Source organism: Orbicella faveolata, unplaced genomic scaffold, assembly GCF_042242905.1.
Source record: "Orbicella faveolata isolate gen_17 unplaced genomic scaffold, um_ofav_v1 contig_1, whole genome shotgun sequence".
Taxonomy (NCBI): Eukaryota; Metazoa; Cnidaria; class Anthozoa; order Scleractinia; family Merulinidae; genus Orbicella; species Orbicella faveolata.
The window spans coordinates 16872392-16891000 of NW_028301536.1; the positions used below are offsets into that span (position 1 = coordinate 16872392).

The 18609-nt window shown below is 38.2% G+C and overlaps 2 protein-coding genes across 2 annotated transcripts in view; one reads left to right on the forward strand and one right to left on the reverse strand.

Annotated features, from left to right (window-relative positions):
- LOC110045778 (myoferlin-like) overlaps window positions 1-1739 on the reverse strand; it is a 63183-nt gene extending 61444 nt beyond the window's left edge. The window contains exon 1 of the mRNA XM_089292465.1: window positions 1516-1739. Within this exon, the coding sequence (XP_089148591.1) occupies window positions 1516-1609 (94 nt within the window). The 5' untranslated portion in view covers window positions 1610-1739. The remainder of the gene's footprint in view (window positions 1-1515) is intronic.
- Window positions 1740-8893: 7154 nt separating this feature from the next.
- LOC110045760 (NHL repeat-containing protein 2-like) lies at window positions 8894-16375 on the forward strand. The gene is made up of 10 exons (XM_020751391.2): window positions 8894-9600; window positions 10481-10794; window positions 11686-11818; window positions 12434-12545; window positions 13053-13284; window positions 13660-13782; window positions 14359-14562; window positions 15201-15441; window positions 15658-15785; window positions 16182-16375. Exons 1-10 carry the CDS (start codon window positions 9018-9020, stop codon window positions 16314-16316), a joined length of 2205 nt encoding a protein of 734 aa, XP_020607050.2. The 5' UTR covers window positions 8894-9017; the 3' UTR covers window positions 16317-16375.
- The last annotated feature ends 2234 nt before the right edge of the window (window positions 16376-18609 follow it).

An 18609-nucleotide genomic window follows, 5' to 3' on the forward strand; every position in this document is an offset into this window, starting at 1 on the left:
AAAAATCAAGTCTGTTTACTATTCACCGCTTCAACTTTCCTTATTTTTTGGTTTGACTCCTAAATAGCCAACTGTCGTTTAAAACAGGAATTCTCCCCTAGTAATCAACTCCTGAAACATGGAAAAGTAGCCCTTGGGCTTCAAATTAAGCATCCTTTCGTTATAAACGTTCTTTTTTAACATTTTGTTTTCGCGAATATAATTGAATTTTATCTCTGGATACTAGACAGTAGAGTGTTTAATAAGACAACTTCGGATTAATATCTCCTTTTGAGTGTCATCATTTCTAGTTCCATTTCCATATTGTGGGCGGCCATTTTGAAAACACCTCCCAAAGTATCGCAGAAAATAATACTAATAATAACAACCTCTGGCATGGTCGTGGCTTCTTATCTAAGATTGATGAACATGTCCAAACTGTCATGCTAATTCTATTACACATCTTTTTACACCTTCATGTATGTGAAGAGCTTTTCTACTGTGCCAGCCACGTAAAAGTTCACGCTCGACATTATTAATCGTTCATTCAATGAGAGAATACGGACATTCTCCAAATGTAAAATTTAAGTTTCTCCCAATATTCCAGATTCGAACTAATGTCACTCACTCAGAATTACACTGAAATAACATAAATTTCTTTACAAACTGGGCTTGTCGACTGAAGGTGTCTAAAGTTCTCAGTGGTTAAGAACCCTTTGAAAACACCTGGTTTGGTTGATATGATTAATTGTTACTTAAGCCTTGTAACTCGCATATCGCAGCACCTGTTACACATCACGTAAAGGAAATATGACCGCTTTTAAGTTAAATGCTAGTAACAACGCTTTTGAAATAAGGGAGATAATTCCTGTGGTTATTATTATTTTTTTGCCTCTAGCATGACTGTTCGGTGTTTCAGCCAGTATGGCCGACACAAATTTACACAATATTCTCCCCGTCCGGTTTGTGCGGTTTTGACCTTTTTTACTTGGACACTAATCAGACATTGGCGCATTTTGCGTCTGTTTTCACGCCAGTACAGTTCCTCGTTCAAGTGTAAAATGATGCAGTTTCAATAAAAGCACTGGACAAAATATTGATATTTCTACCCCACACTGAAATCCATACCGGAAGCGCGGCCCGTTTTCATTTTAATGTGCCATGTATTTTTTATTCTTTTTTATTTTATTTCATTTTATTTTATTATGTATCGGTTATATCCAAGCAGAGGATCATGAAGCAACCCCAGGATAAAGCAGCTAACATTTTATGTGAAGCCTACCACAAAACTACCTCTCAAGGATTGTTCGTAACTTCTGGAGAATTCTACGGCCGTATCATGGGGAAACGTTTTCTCCTAAACGTGCTCTACATCTCAGTAAAAGTTTTAATACCAGAAAGGCAAATTTAGGTACAGAATGATGCGATGGATTTTCAATAAAACGTTGAACACAGTAGTAACACTAACCTAGCGCTCAGCAACATAAACAAAACTAGAAACATTCAGAACGCCATTACAATTTAGTCATGTCTTACCTTGAAAGCTAACTATCACGTAAGGATCGCTTTTTCCGCTGAATTTATCGACATCGGGAAGATTGCTCGCACTTTTAACATTCACCTTTAACATTTTGGTTCAGCAAGCTTAATGCCTACGCTAAGAACTTTTCGCACCAAAAAAAAAATCGTCGTCCATCGTTGAAGCCATGGGAACTCGCGAACGTAGAAAGCGGGCAGTTGTAGTCCCTTGGCCACACCTTTATTCCACGCAACATTATGTTCGTCTGCCTGATCACTGGATACCGTCAATCATCTGTCGCTTTGGGCATAGTAAGTCAAAATCACGAGTTTTATTGTTAACCTTCATAAGAATGAGCTAGCTACAATATGTTCTTTCGTCGTCAAAGAACAGGAAGGGTTTTTTTACATTTAATCACTTTACTTACTGACATCCGATCACATTATAGAAAAGGTGTGATCGGATCACAGCAAGTAAATTGATAAATGTGTAAAAGTCTTCTTGTTCTTTGACGGTGAAAGAGCGTATTGCAGTTAACTCATTCTTAGGAAGATAAGCAATAAAACATTCAGCATATTCATAAAAACAGGTCGCCAAGCCTACGACAAGTCATGTTTGTAAACAAAACCCTCAAAAGACAGAAACATGGTGCGTAATTGGTTAAAAAGAATGGTAATACATTCTTTACAATACGTCTTGTAGCGAGGGAGATGGCAGCGTCGAACGGCGCTCGGAATAATGTAGAAAAGTAATATTCATATCACAATCGTCACAACACAGTACAAGTATTCAGAAAACATAAGCCTAGTAGATCTCTCCCTTGCACTGTGTTTCTTCTACAGTTTAATACCGGAAAGCGATGATTTTTTCCTGTTTTCTTTTACCAGTGACAAGTTTGAATGTGTACAATTCAATTCTTTCTTGTACCGGAGTAAACGAGACGCCATAAATATAATACTAGTTTTGTTCTTTTTGTTTCCTCTTTTCTTTCTTTCTTTCTTTCTTTCTTTCTTTCTTTCCGAGCTGTAAATATTTTTAATGAATCGAGCAGCCTTACAAGAAGAACGGTCGAAAAATCATTACGATTAACATCTGAAAGATATTGCGCCAGAGAGTTTTCTTTTTTTTTGCTTAGTAAGCTTCACAACCAAACCTTGGATAAACACGGCTTTATCTCAAATTCCAGCCTTACAAGAAGAACGGTCAAATGTACTTCAGGTAATTTTGATGCATGCTTATCGCGCTAGATAGAAATTTCTGCTCATAACACTTGTCTTGAAAGATCAAACTTGGTAAACACAGCTTTATCTTAAGTAATATTAAATTGCTAATTTCGTCGCCTTAATTCGGAGTCCGAGGACAAGACCTTAGTGAAGTACGGTCGCACTCAGTGCAACACCTTGGCCATGCAATAATCTCTGTCAATATCCGACTGCTACGAAGGTTCTAAATTTCTATGGTTCTTTGAAAAAGTATGTTTGATTTTAAATAAAAATCATCGATTAATTTTCGGATCCCACAGCTCTCTTTTAGGTCAACATAAATCGACAGCGCGCTTCCTACCCCCTCCCCCCCCCCCCCCCGATCAAAAGTGGAAACGAATTAAATTCCGCCTTCAAACAAGCAGGTCGAACTCGTCTGATCCGGTGTACTTTTAGTGTATTTTGAAGAGTATTTTGCTGGCATTAATTGTGTGAGAGAAGTTTCTTATCAGAGTTTAAGTGACTGTAGAAACTGCGCCGGATTAATTCTTGGACAATAAAGGTTTGTTGGTACATCAGTTGTTTAAACGTTAACGTATATACTTATAGCTAACTAGCTGGGAATTACTAGGATATACGTTTCTGTATTTTCAAAAGTTATCTTTAAAAAGAAGAAGAGAAATAAATAGGTTATATATTGGTAGTTTTATTTTGTATAATCAAGTGACTCCTGTGAAAAATAATGATTGAATTTTGTCCTGTCATCTTGTCGCCAAGGCAGTGAAATGTAAATAAGTCAAATGTCCTATATCTGAAGGTCACATATCCAGTCTATACGAATATTTCATTTAAAACATAGCTGAATCCGCTCGTACGCAATTGTCAAACAAATGCCAAATATACTATACGCCAAATGACAAATACCATAAAAAAATCTAAATGTCAAAAGCCACACAAATGCCAAACAGGTGATCCATTAGACGAATGCCAGCTGAAAAACACGGAGACCACCAGTGAAAGAACAGAATACACAGGATATGAAGACATGATTGATCATCGCAATTATGCACACAAATTAGCAGTCGTGAAAATTAAGCCTGAAAAAAAATTCAGGCCTGATCAACGGGATTCGAACTTATGACCTCTGCGATATCGATGCAGTGCTCTGGCAACTGCACCGCACCGGTATCGCATAGATCATTGGTTCGAATATTATCTTTCAGGTTTAAATTTTACGACTGCTTAAGTTGTGTGTTTAATTGCGATGATCAGTCATGTCGTCATATCTTTCTCTGCAGTTCACATATATGATCTTTCATATATTCTCTTGTGTAGAATACACAGGAGCAAGTCATTATCAAAGGTAATTCTTGACTACACTGCCTGAGCAATGCCTTTATCAATGCCTTTATTGAAGAGAAACATGAATATCAAAATGAAATACCAGTCCTCATGTCAAGTAATTGTCAGTACCAGAATGCAGATGAAAATGTGACTGTACGAAATTCTAGAGCAACCATTGTCTCCCATCCTCATTTTGGAATGAAACATGAACGAGAACCCTTCAGAATTCCTTACAGAATGATTACCAGACTTTTTAATAGGAAAAAAAACAAACAAGAAATTCAGTGAAATTATACATTAAGAAATGTGTCCCAAAATCATCTATATACTGAAGGCTATGCTGTGTGGACATCATCGTTATCGTTTCTTTGAGCGACGCACAAGGTCAAACTTCACGCTTCAGTCTCAAAGAAGTGTTTCATCAGGCAAAGTTTGTTCATTGTTTGAACCTGGGCGCTAAAGCATAAAAAGCCACCTTTGTTTTGTATGTATGCTGAAGGTAATACTCAGAACATTAAGCCAGCTCCACATGAAAACTTATCATTTATCAAGCAGAATTATATCATTGAGTGGAGATGTGGAGCCAAATCTATAATATAAGGTTTTATTATTCTTAGTCTTTATTCTGATTTTTACAGCTTAGTTATTTTATTAATTTAGTTTATTTTACTCATGTTCTAGATATTTCTACGTTTTTTTTTAAATTAATTTTTATTGGTGAGATATTTTTAAAATCATAGTAAAGCGCTATTGGATAGTGATTGAAATAGCGCTATATAAATAAATTATTATTATTACTACTATTATTATTATTATTATTATTATTATGATTATGATTACATACATACATGAAAAAATTACTCGATTCTGATTAACTGAGAACAGTACATTTCAAGTGTAATACCAGCGCAAATTACACATCGTAATTCTGGATTATGTTTGGCTGAAAGAAAATAGGAAATTTTCTAAGCCAATGATATTACGTAAAATGATGACGAGGCTTTGAAAAAAGTTTTCTCGAATGAGAAAAAATGGCTTCAAGAAAGATCTTCCCGTACTTTCTCCACGCAAACATTTTCACGGTCGTGAAATAATCAAGTTGAGTTTGGAAAACGGGTATTATTACTCGAAGTCCAAGGATTCCATCGAAGAAACGAGCTTGTTTTTCACAGCAAGCCGCTCTCGTGATGGATCCTTGACATGGTGATGACATGTTAATCGCGTTTTAGCCAAAGGGAATTTTCCATTTCTAGAGAAACGAAGAATTCACTTTCTCAAAAGAAGTCCACAGGCCCTCTATTTTTGTCTTTCCCAAAGGCCACTCCCTTGCGTTCGGGATTTTTCAACTCCCCCGCGGTGAATACTTTGCTTGCGCCCGATCTCGACAAACTCAAGACAAAGTAAAGGAACCATGAGAGGACGGACTGTAAGTATCATTTCACGCAGTCCTTCTCTCCCCTGGTGTTGGGGAAGTGTGAAAATGTGTCAAACTGCAGGAGATCAATTTATCATCGCTCCTTTCTGGCGGCGTGTTAAATGTTGTAACGCCACTTCGAATCCCCGATATCAACTTTACAACACCTCTTGAGGTGGTCTGATAGGATAAAATGCGTACCGAAATTAAAACGTCGCATATTTTATTATCGGCTTAAAGCCGGTTAAAAAAACTTTCAGGGTTCGAGATGATGGATCCGATTTAAGCTGGATAATAGCATCTCTAAGATCATTTTCGCGCGGAAAGCTGCATTTGTGGTTAAGAAAATTATATTCCCGGGATTGACGAATTTCATTGTTTTGATGGCGAAACACGCAATCACAAACTCTACGCTTGAAATTTGGGCCACATCCATGCATGATAGTTTGAATACAAAAGTTAGGTAACCAACTTTTCTTTACATATATCAAAACACATTGGCCGTAAAGGTCTGTGTGAATTTCCCATATCTGCGACATTATGCAAAGAAACGCGTGGCTTGTATTTTGAACATATTTATTTTTATCGTGTCGCACTTAATTGCGCTGAAAACGCAGATCTTGCAGCTTTGTTAATGCGCCATCATTATGGACAGCGAAAGCTTCTTCTCGCCGTAAAGGCCTAAGAAAGCCAAACGTCCTCTTGTATTGCATGTTATAACAAGATATATCTAACGCCCGCCGTGTGAGCAATTAAAAGAAACGTTGCACACTTTCCTTCAGGAACTGAAAATTCCTCAACAATTGTTAACTGATAGAGTAACAGTGCACTTGCTGACCATGTTTTCCTATTTAACAATAACGCATTCATAAATAGACGGAAACCGTGTCTATTCGGCCGTCGACAAAACTAGGAACATGGAACATTCCGGAACATCCCGGAACATCGAATAATCATCATAATTACGCGAAAAATATGTAAAATAAAATTTTAAAAAATTAAATCAAACAAAAATAAACTGGTATCAGCTCGGAAAATAGAAACAAAAGAAAAACATAAAAATGGAAAAAAGAAAGAAAAATGAAAGTGACTGCAATGAGTGAAGGCTAGCAACTAAGAAGAGTAATTCATTCCTTCCAGTTGTTCACCTTCAGTTTAATCACGTGACTGTCCTTTATTCCCAGATTTCGTTCTTCACAGAAAATTAAGGTGGTGGCGTTCGAACTCCTTAATCAGACCTAAAAGTATGGGTACACGAGTGTGATTTCTTTATTCAATTCATTGCGTCAATACAAAGATATCCGTATACACGATTTCTCATGAAGAAATAGTTTCTCCATGAGATAGAAATAGAAACTCTTCGGCATCGAGTTTCTTGTCTAAACTAGTTCGGACCGCTCGACCTCTAATGACAGTGTAAACAAATACAAACACAAAATTTGAAAACATTTGGTGACGCGCCCGCTGTCTTGCGAGGTCGCTGGTCAAAACTTTATTGTCTCTAAAAATATTTGTTACAAGTGTTGGCGTATCGCTTATATCGAGTTAATTTGTGAGTTTCTCAGATAATGGTTAATCATAACCAAAACCTGTTTTGATGGTTTCTTATTGTTTCTGCTTGTTTGGTGAGTTTGCAAAAGTTTTTGAAAGGAAAGTCTGACGCGTACAATTAGTTCATTTGCATAGTGCAGCTCGTGTACTTTCAAGTCCGAGTCGGTGTTTTCAATTGTCAACAAATCTTGACAAAAATTTCTTTCGTTATCTTTTGTGCTGAGATGCTGCAACAAATTTCACGAACGCCAAAAGGCTACTAACATCATCACGGTGTGTTTCTTTAACATAAGCATAGTGAAGTTTTACACTGCGAAAATGAAAATAGACAAGGAGTTTTGATAACTCGATCAACAAAATCGAAATCGTTATTCGAAGTTGATTAAAGAAAGCGTCGTCGTAACTTTGCTGATTATTTCTGCTTTATTCACATATTTTCAGCTTAGCTTTTAATATGTTCTCAAACATTTATCAATCTTAAACATATTTAAAAACTATAGAGTTGTTTGAGTTCGATATAGTCTTTCACACGAAAGTGCGGCTGAAGTACAATTTGTCATATTTACTGACTGTACAAAACACGCATCGGCGGGCGCTCTCATTCATCGACAACAGAGAATTTACTGGATTTTTACACGAATAAAACTGAGCAGTATCTGCTGACGTAAAGTTATTGGGCCTTGATGAAACATCAAGCGTTGCTTACAATTCAGGCGAAACTCAGACTAGTAATTGTTTTACTTTTCGGTCGCGATAGACTGGCAAATTCCTCGCAAGCGGGTGGCGAGAGGAGCTAGGAAACTATGAAGTCCTGAAGGCTGAAGCTCTGCTATATCTAAATATATCCAGCTAGTTTTTTGCTGTGTAATGGAAAAGCTGTTAATCTTCAACATATGTGAAATTTAAAGTGGAGTAATGTACAGCTCATGTAAAAGAAGCATCCGTCGGAACACAACTTGGTCAGCGATATATATAAGTTTAAAGCGGAACATACCTAAATTCGATACTGTCTTACTTTACTCAGACTGGAGCAGCTTTTGACGAAAATACTTAAGCAAAATTCCAACAGACGTAAGCGCGTTGAGTTGTGGGCCAAAAACATGAAAGATTTCGGGAATTTCGGACGTCATTTCCCCCGCGCGACATCCACAAAAATCCTCGCAGCATGTACGCGCGTGTGCCGCAGGCGATGGCGTAATTTGTTCTAAAAATAGAATTATTGTTCCATATCATAGGGACAACCCCAATACTAGAAATGGCGCGCGCTTACCGTCACCATCCCCGATTATGGCTCCTGAAATGACATAATGCTTAAAGATTAATGACAGATTAATTACAGGGGGAATGATACACTTTTAAAAAAAAACACATTCCAACTACGACACTTTTCAGATGGAAAACGGTCAAAGGACACTACTTAATCGAATAATTAAGACATGCCATGAGGTGGCACCAAGGAGCCTTTGATTTGTGCACGTACAGGTGGATAGGAGTCCCAGGGACGGGAAATTGTCTCCTTCTTCGTGCCCGGGGACGGGAAATAGGCCGCCGAATAAGAAAAAAAAAAATTCAATTCCCCGGGGCTATGCCCGGGGAGGATGGTTACAGGTGGAAATGAATTGAACTGAATTGAACTGGCGTACGTGGAAACAAGAAGGGCAGCCTACTATACTAGTTCAGTTCAGCAAATATTGTCAGTTTTGCATTTGAAGGCTTGTGTCTGAATATTTATTTTATTATATTAGCTTTACGTGGTGTATACTTTTCTATGGTTTTGTGAAAAGCAACGTGAGCACGAAAGATTTTCTGAAAGTCTACAGTAAAACATTTCCTAGACCGGCGACGTTTTGTGCAAAATACACAAAAGGTATGCCCTATGATTTAGTACCGCTGACCACTAACAGAAACGCCTGGAAGAAAATCACCATGATGAAGCTATTTTTGCAGTCAAAAATATCTAGTTGATTTGCTACCGATATAGGCGACTTACTTGTGTAACTTAAGCGCTATGGTGCTCGCAGAAGGTTGGTTTATCAAACGCGGAGAGGATCTAATTGCCGCCTTGAAGTCCTCATCCACAAATGAAAAACAAGACGAGGCTGTTGCCAGCCACATCCAATGGATGGAAACAAACGATTCCACAAATATTCCAGAGTTTGATTCGAATCTGGAGTGGTTGAACTGCACTAACCCTCTATCATTCAAAGACCAACTTCAAGGGAAATTGTGCGTTTTGGATTTCTTTACGTACTGCTGCATTAACTGTATGCATATTTTACCCGATCTGGAAGCGTTGGAACATCTTTACTCTGAGAAAGATGGTCTTGTGATACTCGGGGTTCACTCCGCGAAATTCGAGAACGAAAGATCTTCTACGAACATTCTAAGCGCTATATTACGGTATGATATCAGGCATGCCGTTGTAAATGATTCCGAGGCAAAGTTATGGCACACCTTGTCGGTTCAGTGTTGGCCAACTTTAGTTATTGTGAGTCCTGAGGGAAGAATCCTTCTTAGTTTGGTGGGGGAAGGACACAGGGAAACACTGTTGCAGTTTGTGGGATCAGCGTTGAAATTTTACAAGCAGAAAGGTAGGAATGTGAGTTTGATATATATAGTTAATAACTATATGAGAACTTGGCCGTTTCCCTTATCAGTTTCCTGCTGAGTTCGTCTTCTTAACCCTTTACTCCCTAAGAGTGCAAATTGGCACACAACGTCATAACTTTGTGAATATTTGATAGATTTCTATGAATTTTTGCCCCAAAAATTGTCTTGTGAAGATCTGCTCGATGAAGTTATAAAATTTTGACCTCCTCCTATCAAAGACATGGTTGACCACCCCTACAAGTTTTTAGTTCCTTTTTTGGGATGCAATTGAATGCAAGACTTGTTTCATATCAAGCTATGCACTTAGAGCTGCTGAATAAGCTATAGTTTAGGGTTATACCTGATATAGTAGAAGATTGATACATTTTTGAAGTTGTTCGTTTTCCCATTTTAAAGCAATTTCTCTCAAAATGTCTACCACCTAAATAGCTGCTGATGTCAATTCTTAAATAAGCTGATTAGTGGCTTTCAAATGGCATATTGTACATAGGCAGAGTGTCTGAGGTACTGGTGTTACATGTACATGTACATATATATATGCACATGCACATGTATGTCCTATTCTGAATGAGTTAAAAAAGGAGTGACTTTTACTGTTCATGTACAATACATGCATGACTCAAATTTAAGTAATACCACCTTCCCACAAGATGACTCAGAACCTCGCCTTGTAAGACATTGTCATATCAGAAGATGACTGACTTGTATCGAGAGATGAGACACTTGTCTCACAACAAGCTTGAAAAACTGTAGAATACATCATTCTGTTTAAATTACATGTACACTGTATACTTGTAGAATTCACTTCTTTACCGTGATCTCCAACATTATTTCCATGAATCAGTTCTGTGACTCTTGCAGGAAAAGTGAAAGGCCATTCAATTGGTGTCTCTCTGGTCAAAGACTCCCTACCCCTGACAAGTCTGTCATTTCCTGGAAAAATATCTATGGACAAGGGAGGGGAAAGATTGGTAGTGGCTGACACAGGGCACCATAGAATCCTTGTAATAAACAAAGATGGAATCATTTTGAATTCTATTGGTGGAGGGGAAAAACATGAAGCTGGATTTGTGGATGGCTCATTTCAAGAAGCAAGGTTTCATTCACCTCAAGGAGTAACCTTTGACAAGGAAATTATTTTTGTTGCTGATACTGAGAATCATGCTATCAGACAGGCAAGTAATAGTGTGCATTCCCTATTTTACTTCCTATCAGCATGTTACATTCACAGAGTTGCTGAGTTATTAGATTGCTTTCAATATGGCGTGGCACCTGCCAGAATTCTGGCATCTTTTCTGTTATGAATTGCCATATTAGATAAATAATAATATAGCAGTTTTCAGAGCTTCGCCCTTTAAAGGAAGATGAATTATGGACGTCACAAACTGTTCTATCACTATGACAGCTGCTTCATTTGAGGAATCCTCTATATCAACTCTTTAGTTATTGAAAGTCCTGAGTTACTGAGTGAAAGCTCTGGCCTTCATCTCAAGTGTCTGCTATACTAGTGTAGCACCAAGCTACTGGGACTATTTCAGCAGCTCCTGCTAAATGACTTCTTTAAGTCTATAGGGGGGGGGGGGAAGGGGGGGTCTTTCAGCTATTTGTCAGGCTGCCACAACATTCTATGAGACTGTTTGTGAATCTTTAGGGAGAGGTACTGTCATAGTATCATACCCAGTACTTCAGTGGCACTGGCTGCATTTCCCACCAGTAGTAAAACCACGCCTGCCACTGAAAGAAGCTACTTTTTGATCATAAAAAAATTTTATGGAAAAAAAAAAAAAAAGAAAAAGGTAAAAAAAAATAAAATAAAATAAAAAAATAAAACATTTATTTGTTTATGCAACCATCTTGAAATATTAATATACAGTCATGTACACTGTATGACTTACACTGTACGTACAGTTTGTTACGTGTCAAGTAAGGCGCCAAAAATGATACAACAGTATCAGCTTAAATTTGACCAGTGCTGTACATGTATGTATTTTGTATTGTTTTTACATGTACAGTTGTATAGACAATTGATAAATATAAATATATATTTTTTTGTTTCCTAACTTAAGATTAATCTGGAGAAAGGGACAGTCGCTACAGTTGCTGGCAATGGTAAGCAAGGAAGTGACAAGGAAGGAGGAAGCAATGGAACATCACAAAGCATCAGTTCACCATGGGATGTTACTGTGGGTCCTCCACCTGGTTTGTATTCAACTTTCTAACTGTAAAACCACTTTCAATGGTAGTTTGTTGTCTACATACAGTGTAATAATTATTTATGGTATGAAAGAAGTAGTCAGCCCGCAACCTACCCTTCACAGGGAAATACTCCTCGAAAAAGTTGGGAGTGGGGTAGGGGAGAGGGTGAGCTCAACTGGAACTTCACAAAAAGCAAAAACCAAAAATGTTTGTCCTATATTAAACTGCAAGGTGCTAACACCCAGTCTCTTCACAACTAGATGTATTGCCCACTAAATATTTTATGACTAAAAATGGTAGATAAAAGGTTGAGTGAGTGGAAGAGAAGTACATACCGGTACATGTACATTGTATATATGTGCAATCTTATGTGCAGACTTGCATGTTGAGGATTGATGATTAATGTTATTCTTCATCTTTCACTTTTCTCCTGTTTTTGTTTTTGTTTTTGTTTTGTTTTGTTTTGTTTTTGTAATTTTGATCTGTTTGTCAGTTTTTCTTTCTCTTCTTTGATTTGTTATTGTACTGTAGCATTACATTTATTTCCAGTAATTCCATTAATTGTTTTATTTTAATTGTTTGTTTGGTGTTGTTGTTGTTGCATGCTCAACAAAGCAGGACGTCAAACTGCAGAGGATGATGGTGTTAGAGATGTTCTGTACATTGCCATTGCTGGCACGCATCAAATCTGGGCATTATATTTAAAGGATAGCACGTGGCTCAAAGGAGGGTCAGTAATACATGTACATGTAGACACATGTTGTCAATTATTGATAAGTTTTAATGATATATTTATTTAATAACTTGAAGACATGCTAAACAAGCTCTTTGATATACGTGTATCAAAAATTCCAATCTACCATCTCATTTATTATTGTTGTGCGGAAAAAAAAAGGCCGTAGATTGAATAACTTGATTTCATATAAGAAAGTCAAAAAAAAAAAAAAAAAAAAAAAAAAATCTAATATAAGAGAATGTAAGAAATGGTGAAAAATGTCCTAGGAAATACATGTTAGCAAATGAAGTGTTACATGTACATGTATAATACTTTTACTCTTAAGAGGGCACTTAAGGGGCAGTGACCTTGTTTCCAAAACCTTTTTCTCGTTTCTTTTTTATTTTTGTTTTGTTTGTTGGTTTGTTTATGTTTTTACACCTCTATATGTACATTACATGTTTGTCAATATATTGAGGGAGCCTGTATATTAAAGTAATCAAACTCTTAAATTGTTCCCAGTTCGAAGGTGCAAGGGACATGCCTCCGTTTTGCTGGCAGTGGTGCAGAAGAAAATCGCAATAACAGTTACCCACACAAGGCTTCCTTTGCACAACCATCGGGCATCAGTCTTGCACTGGAAAAACCTTTCAGGTGCCTGTTTGTGGCAGACAGTGAGAGCAGCAGTGTGCGGATGGTTGATGTGGGCAGTGGTGGTACAAAGGCTTTGGTAGGAGCAGACAGAGACCCAACAGTAAGTGTGAAGCAAATACTTGTACCATAAAGGTTTGAAAGATACCTCATAAAAACTTCAAGAATAGCGACATCTGAAAGTGGCAATAGAAAAAAAATTACTTATTCTGATATACATATAGGGAGCAATGTCCGCTAGTTTCAGAACTTTACGGTATACATGTACGTACGTGTTTGAGTTGTTGCTCATGTTAAGCACCGAATCAAAGATCAATAGTCTTTCGGAGTTGTCATGAAAACTATGTGTGCCCCTTACACCAGGCTTTACTAGCCTAACATTAGGGCTGACTGTAGAAAAGTTGTGTACAAAAATTGCCATACTATTGGTTTAAATCAAAATTTAAGAAACATTTCTTTCCTTTCCTGTCGTTTTTAGAATCTGTTTGCGTTTGGTGATCAAGATGGTAAAGGTGTTGATGTTAAGCTGCAGCATCCTTTAGGAGTGGCCTGGAATCCACATTCGCAGATGTTATACATGGCAGATTCGTATAACCACAAGGTACATGTATTTGACGGCTACATTTATTATTTTTTTTTTTATCATGTTACTTTGTGAACAGGCTTGGCACATTTCTTGGGACTCTTACAGAACCTTTCAAAAGTGGTTGTTCACTCTGAACAATCTCAAATACAATGTCGCAATGAAACAATTAGAACTTGAACAAACTAAAAAAATTGACGAATGCCATTCCTAGAGTGGGTAAACGCGTGTAAAGCAGTGTACGATTGGCTTTGTTCCTGAGTGGCAGCCAACATTTTGCTGTTTTCGGTAGCGAACTTTGGGTTGAGTTTTGAGTAGTACTTGTAATGAGTACTTTCTGCATTCATTAGGCCATTTCCCTGTTGTCTTTTTCCTTCTATTTCAGAACAAGTCCTAGTGTTCAATCTTTCGTATGGAAGCGATTTCTACTAAGCTCTTTCATCATAGCTTGAGCAACTACATGTATACTCGTTTTGAAAGTGCGGCGTATTAATCATCCCACTTACGCCTAAATTTGTACATTACCCTAAACCTCAGAGTACATGTACATGCATGAATACGATCTGAACTTTTCGAAACTGATTATTCCGGCAGATTAAAGTCATCGACCCTTTAAAGAAGACCTGTGAAACATTTCTGGGCACTGGTAAACCCGGATTATCATCTGGAGGAGACAGCGTACAATTTGATGAACCGGGTGGACTGTGTGTCAGCCCGGACGGACAGTTCTTATACGTGGCAGACACTAACAACCACGCCATTCGAGTAATTGACTTAAAAACGAAAACAGTATCACAGGTATGAAGTCCGTGAACTGTGTGTGTGAATGATTCGCTCTTTGAGTTTCATTGACTTAATAGTCCTCGCTTTTAAGGTACAGAGAAAAGTTCATTTTGTGTATATGCAGAATTCAGGCTTGTAGTTTTTGTGGCTGGTCTTCTAAGTTATAAAAGTTAACATGTAACATGTTTTTAAACTGATGTTAGGGCGGTGTCCAGTAGGGTGTCGTCAAACCAAAATCACTGAGACGGAAACAGTAAACACAACAAACACTCCATCAGAATCACCATGCGCGAGAAACTAGCGTAACTGAGTGGAGTGTCCTTTAGTTTTGGTTTTCGGTGGCGCGAGTTTTGTCAAGCACTTACAGGGGTAGGAAAGAAAAAAAATAAAAGCAATTTCGGATTATTTTAATTGGCGCTCTAACGGAGTATTATTACGTGTAGCTATGCGGTCAGGTAACAGATGCCATCTTCGGAAAAAATTCTTGAAAACTTCTTGAAACTCGAAAAACATTAGCCACTGTCGTTATTAGTGTAAAGGTATTGTTCAATATCAGATTTGGGTCGTTCTGCATCGATGCACTAAATAAGAAGTTTTAATGTCGTACCAGTCCCTGACATAATATATATTAAAGAGATCGTTTTCTTTCATAGCTAAATATCGTGGAACACACTCAAATTTCGAAGGATCGATCGGACGACCAATCAAATGAAAAGCGCACTGTGGCAAAACGATTAACTTCGAAAAGAACGCCAGCTACGTGTAAAGAACCAGTTCACGTTGCCCGTGGGTCGTGCCTGGACGTAAGACTTAGCATAAGTCTCCCCGCGGGATGTTACTTGACAAACGGTGTGACCAGTGATTGGCAGGTCGTGGTGTTTGAGCGACACGAAGGTAAGAAAGGAAACTAGTTCTTCGGGGCAAACTAATCGCGGACAATTCTGGATTACTTGCCTATGTTGGGAAACCTAGCAAAAAATGGTGGGTTTAACTTAAATAGACTAGCATCCCATCTAAACAGGAATAGCAACCCGACAACAGTGCAGCTGCAAACAAATTTGCTTTCACGTTTTTCAGAATATTTTCTCAATGTTGTGGGTTTAATTTCAGACAAAGACGTTTTCCAGGAGCGTTTAGAAGTGGAGCCCTCATCTGGTGTTCTAACTGAAGAATCCCTTTGTGCTGTCTGCAAGATCCGACTGCCAGATGACAACTGGCAACCACAAACCGTCGCGCTGGTTAGTATCAGCATTACGCAGGACTAGTCAAGGCTGTCTAATACAGAGAAAGATGCGTAACAGTTCGTACGGTCCTTATGGACCACTCCAGTTACATTCAGTCGATAAACCCCCGTTACTGAACCGTTGATTGCACCAAAACGTATTTTATGTCTTGATCATCTTCGCTGAGGCGTTGCAGTTAAAATATCCTTTTAAGACTTATAGATTATCATGTAGTCGGTCTGGTGAAAGACCACGAACTGTTGTAGTTCTTGGTAAGCAGTGGAATGGGTCCCGGCCCATTACCCCTGGGGATCCCGGATAAAGTGAAAGTGAAAAGAAGTGAAATAGGGCAGTCGAAGCTTACCATAATGTTGCAATGTTTGAATTTAATTGTTTCTTCTTCTTACTTAGATTGAGGCAGTGATTTATTTCTGTGAGCCGAGCGGGACATGCAGAATGGAGGAACTTGTCTACGAAGTTCCGTTACTCAAAACAGACGGAGAGGGAGAGAGTTCACTTCAGATAAACCACAACTGCAAACTATAAAATGAATTACATTTATTAGGGCCTGATAGTAAAGCATCTAAAGAAACAAGGAGCAAAAACAGCTTTAATTGTCTTACTCTTATTTGCACGTTTTGAATGATGTCTGAGTTAGTTTAATTCATCTGTAAGAGTGCTGACAGCTAAAAGACGTCGTAGGTGACCTAGTACAGATAGATCAGATCTTTCTTCATAGAGGATAGTTTCTTTCGACGAAATACAGTCACTTTACGTACTGGGATGTCATGAAGGGGTACTATCATGACCTTAAAATATTAATGCCCGAAAGACATATCTATGCATCAGTCAATTTCAGCAGTGCCCATCTTCCCCCGCCCCCCCCCCCCCCCCCTCCCCCGCCGGGCTAAAAAAAATGGGCAAATTCCTCGGGGTGGGACACATAAGCTGTCTAAATGCCCCGGGGTAGGGGCGAAGAAAGAGGGCAAATGCCCCGCTCCCGGGATCGTCGCCTTCCAACACCTCCGCAGTTTTTTAATTAATCAGTGAATAAAACGGTCAACTGTTCAGTATTTTAATGCAACGGTAAGACTTCAAGGACAACAGTACGTGTTAGTTGATTCTGAGTTATAGTTATCTCTGTATATTTGTTTTAAACAGTTTGCTAGAAGATAGCTGGGATTGCGGCGGACATGCCCCCAGCCGCGAGCGATGATAGGCGCCTGTTTTCGCAGGCTACTCTTTCTATGAAGAATCAAGACATTTTAAATGATGATGCATTGCATTTTAAGCTCGCAAGATCTGTCTTGAGGATCGCATCATTTGAATTCGCAAACCTTAAGTATTTTAACTCCACTTTCATGAATTTAAAAAATGCTAGGCTAGTTTTGAATGCGAAATGCGAAATAGTCGTATTCACGTCAGTGATTGTTTTGTGATAAACAAAATATAGTTCACCTTGTCGCTTATATTTATATGCTCACAGGTAATGAAGAAATATCTAAAATTGAGAAAACATACCTTTAAAAACATATCTGCAAGTTTCTCTAGTCCCTGACGGACAAACCATTGTTCGACAAACGCCTCGTCTTTCCCGATGAACTCATCCATGGCACTTTCCAAAACACGTGTGTCGAACGCCCGGGGGTCGCCCCTGGGTACGCAAATGCCCAGGCCCCGGGCCGCGATAAAATTGCGGATGTCCCATACCCGGGACTGACAACGTGAGCAAATGCCCCGCGGTTGCCCGGGGGAGAGGGGGGGAATGATGGGCACTGCTGAAATTGACTGATGCATTACTTCATTGGAAACCTAAAAGTGAAAGTGTATTGCGCTTTCCCCTCAAAAATTAACTTAGTAATATCTTTATGTTGGTTTGCCAGTTAAATAATTTTAGAGCTTTGTTTTAACCAAAAGATGTGGTGAAACCTCATTAATAAGCCAGTGTTATTGTGTGCTGACCATTGTAGACCGCCAGTTGGGTTGTGGTAAAGTCAAGTTCGTGGTTACAAATGGTAGCACCACATGAAAGACGTATATCGCGTTAAGTACATGGGTTATTAATTACGTCTTGCAATAGTCTTCGGCATCATGAACATTATCCGCTAGACCCAAAATTGGTGTCTTGAAAAGTATCTTAAGGTATTTGGCGTAAAATCTACTCAGTATGAAATTGTTAACTGAACTACAACTACAAAACAGACTAGCACTTAACATTATTTGTGCATTGTCTTTTAAGAGATCATTACATATATTCTTATACCTAGCATGCTTTAATTTTTTTGATTTTGTGTTGAGAGAATTTGATAGCTGACCATAAAAAGATAAACAATAAACAGTCAAATCGGATTTGCTCCAGTGACCAAATTCTATTCTAACTGCTCTATCAGATTTCACCTCTGGCAGTTGCCATGTTACTATATTGGTGTAGATTCAATTTTTAAATAAATAGGTAATATATTTTTCCTATTGCAAAGTGGGTTTGAGCTGCTTAAGTTTCTGTGCGAAAGTAATAAAATAGAGGTATATTTTTTGAAACTCAATACTTTGCATTGAAATTATATGGAGAATATGGCAGGCTGCTTGCGAGGTAATAATAAGAAATTGTCGGCTACTGTATCTATTTAAGTAGCAAATTAAAGTAAATAAGAATTTAATTAATTGTTGCAGTGATGTGACACCAGTTAAGTCAATCAACTAACAGGAAAATGCTTATCCAGTGGTAAATAGTTAAAACCCATGCTTGCTGAACTCGAATTACAGTTGTAAACCAGTCTTTCAACCTGTTCACACCAAATGCAAACCAGTTTTACAAACCGTTCACACAGATCTTGTGAAA

Bases quoted from the DNA above. Each gene is read 5' to 3' on its own strand.
- LOC110045760 (XM_020751391.2), top strand. From the start codon at position 9,018: ATGGTGCTCGCAGAAGGTTGGTTTATCAAACGCGGAGAGGATCTAATT. The intron at 15,442-15,657 runs GTAAGAAAGGAA...GTTTAATTTCAG, and splicing joins GGTGTTTGAGCGACACGAAG to ACAAAGACGTTTTCCAGGAG. The intron at 15,786-16,181 runs GTTAGTATCAGC...CTTCTTACTTAG, and splicing joins AACCACAAACCGTCGCGCTG to ATTGAGGCAGTGATTTATTT.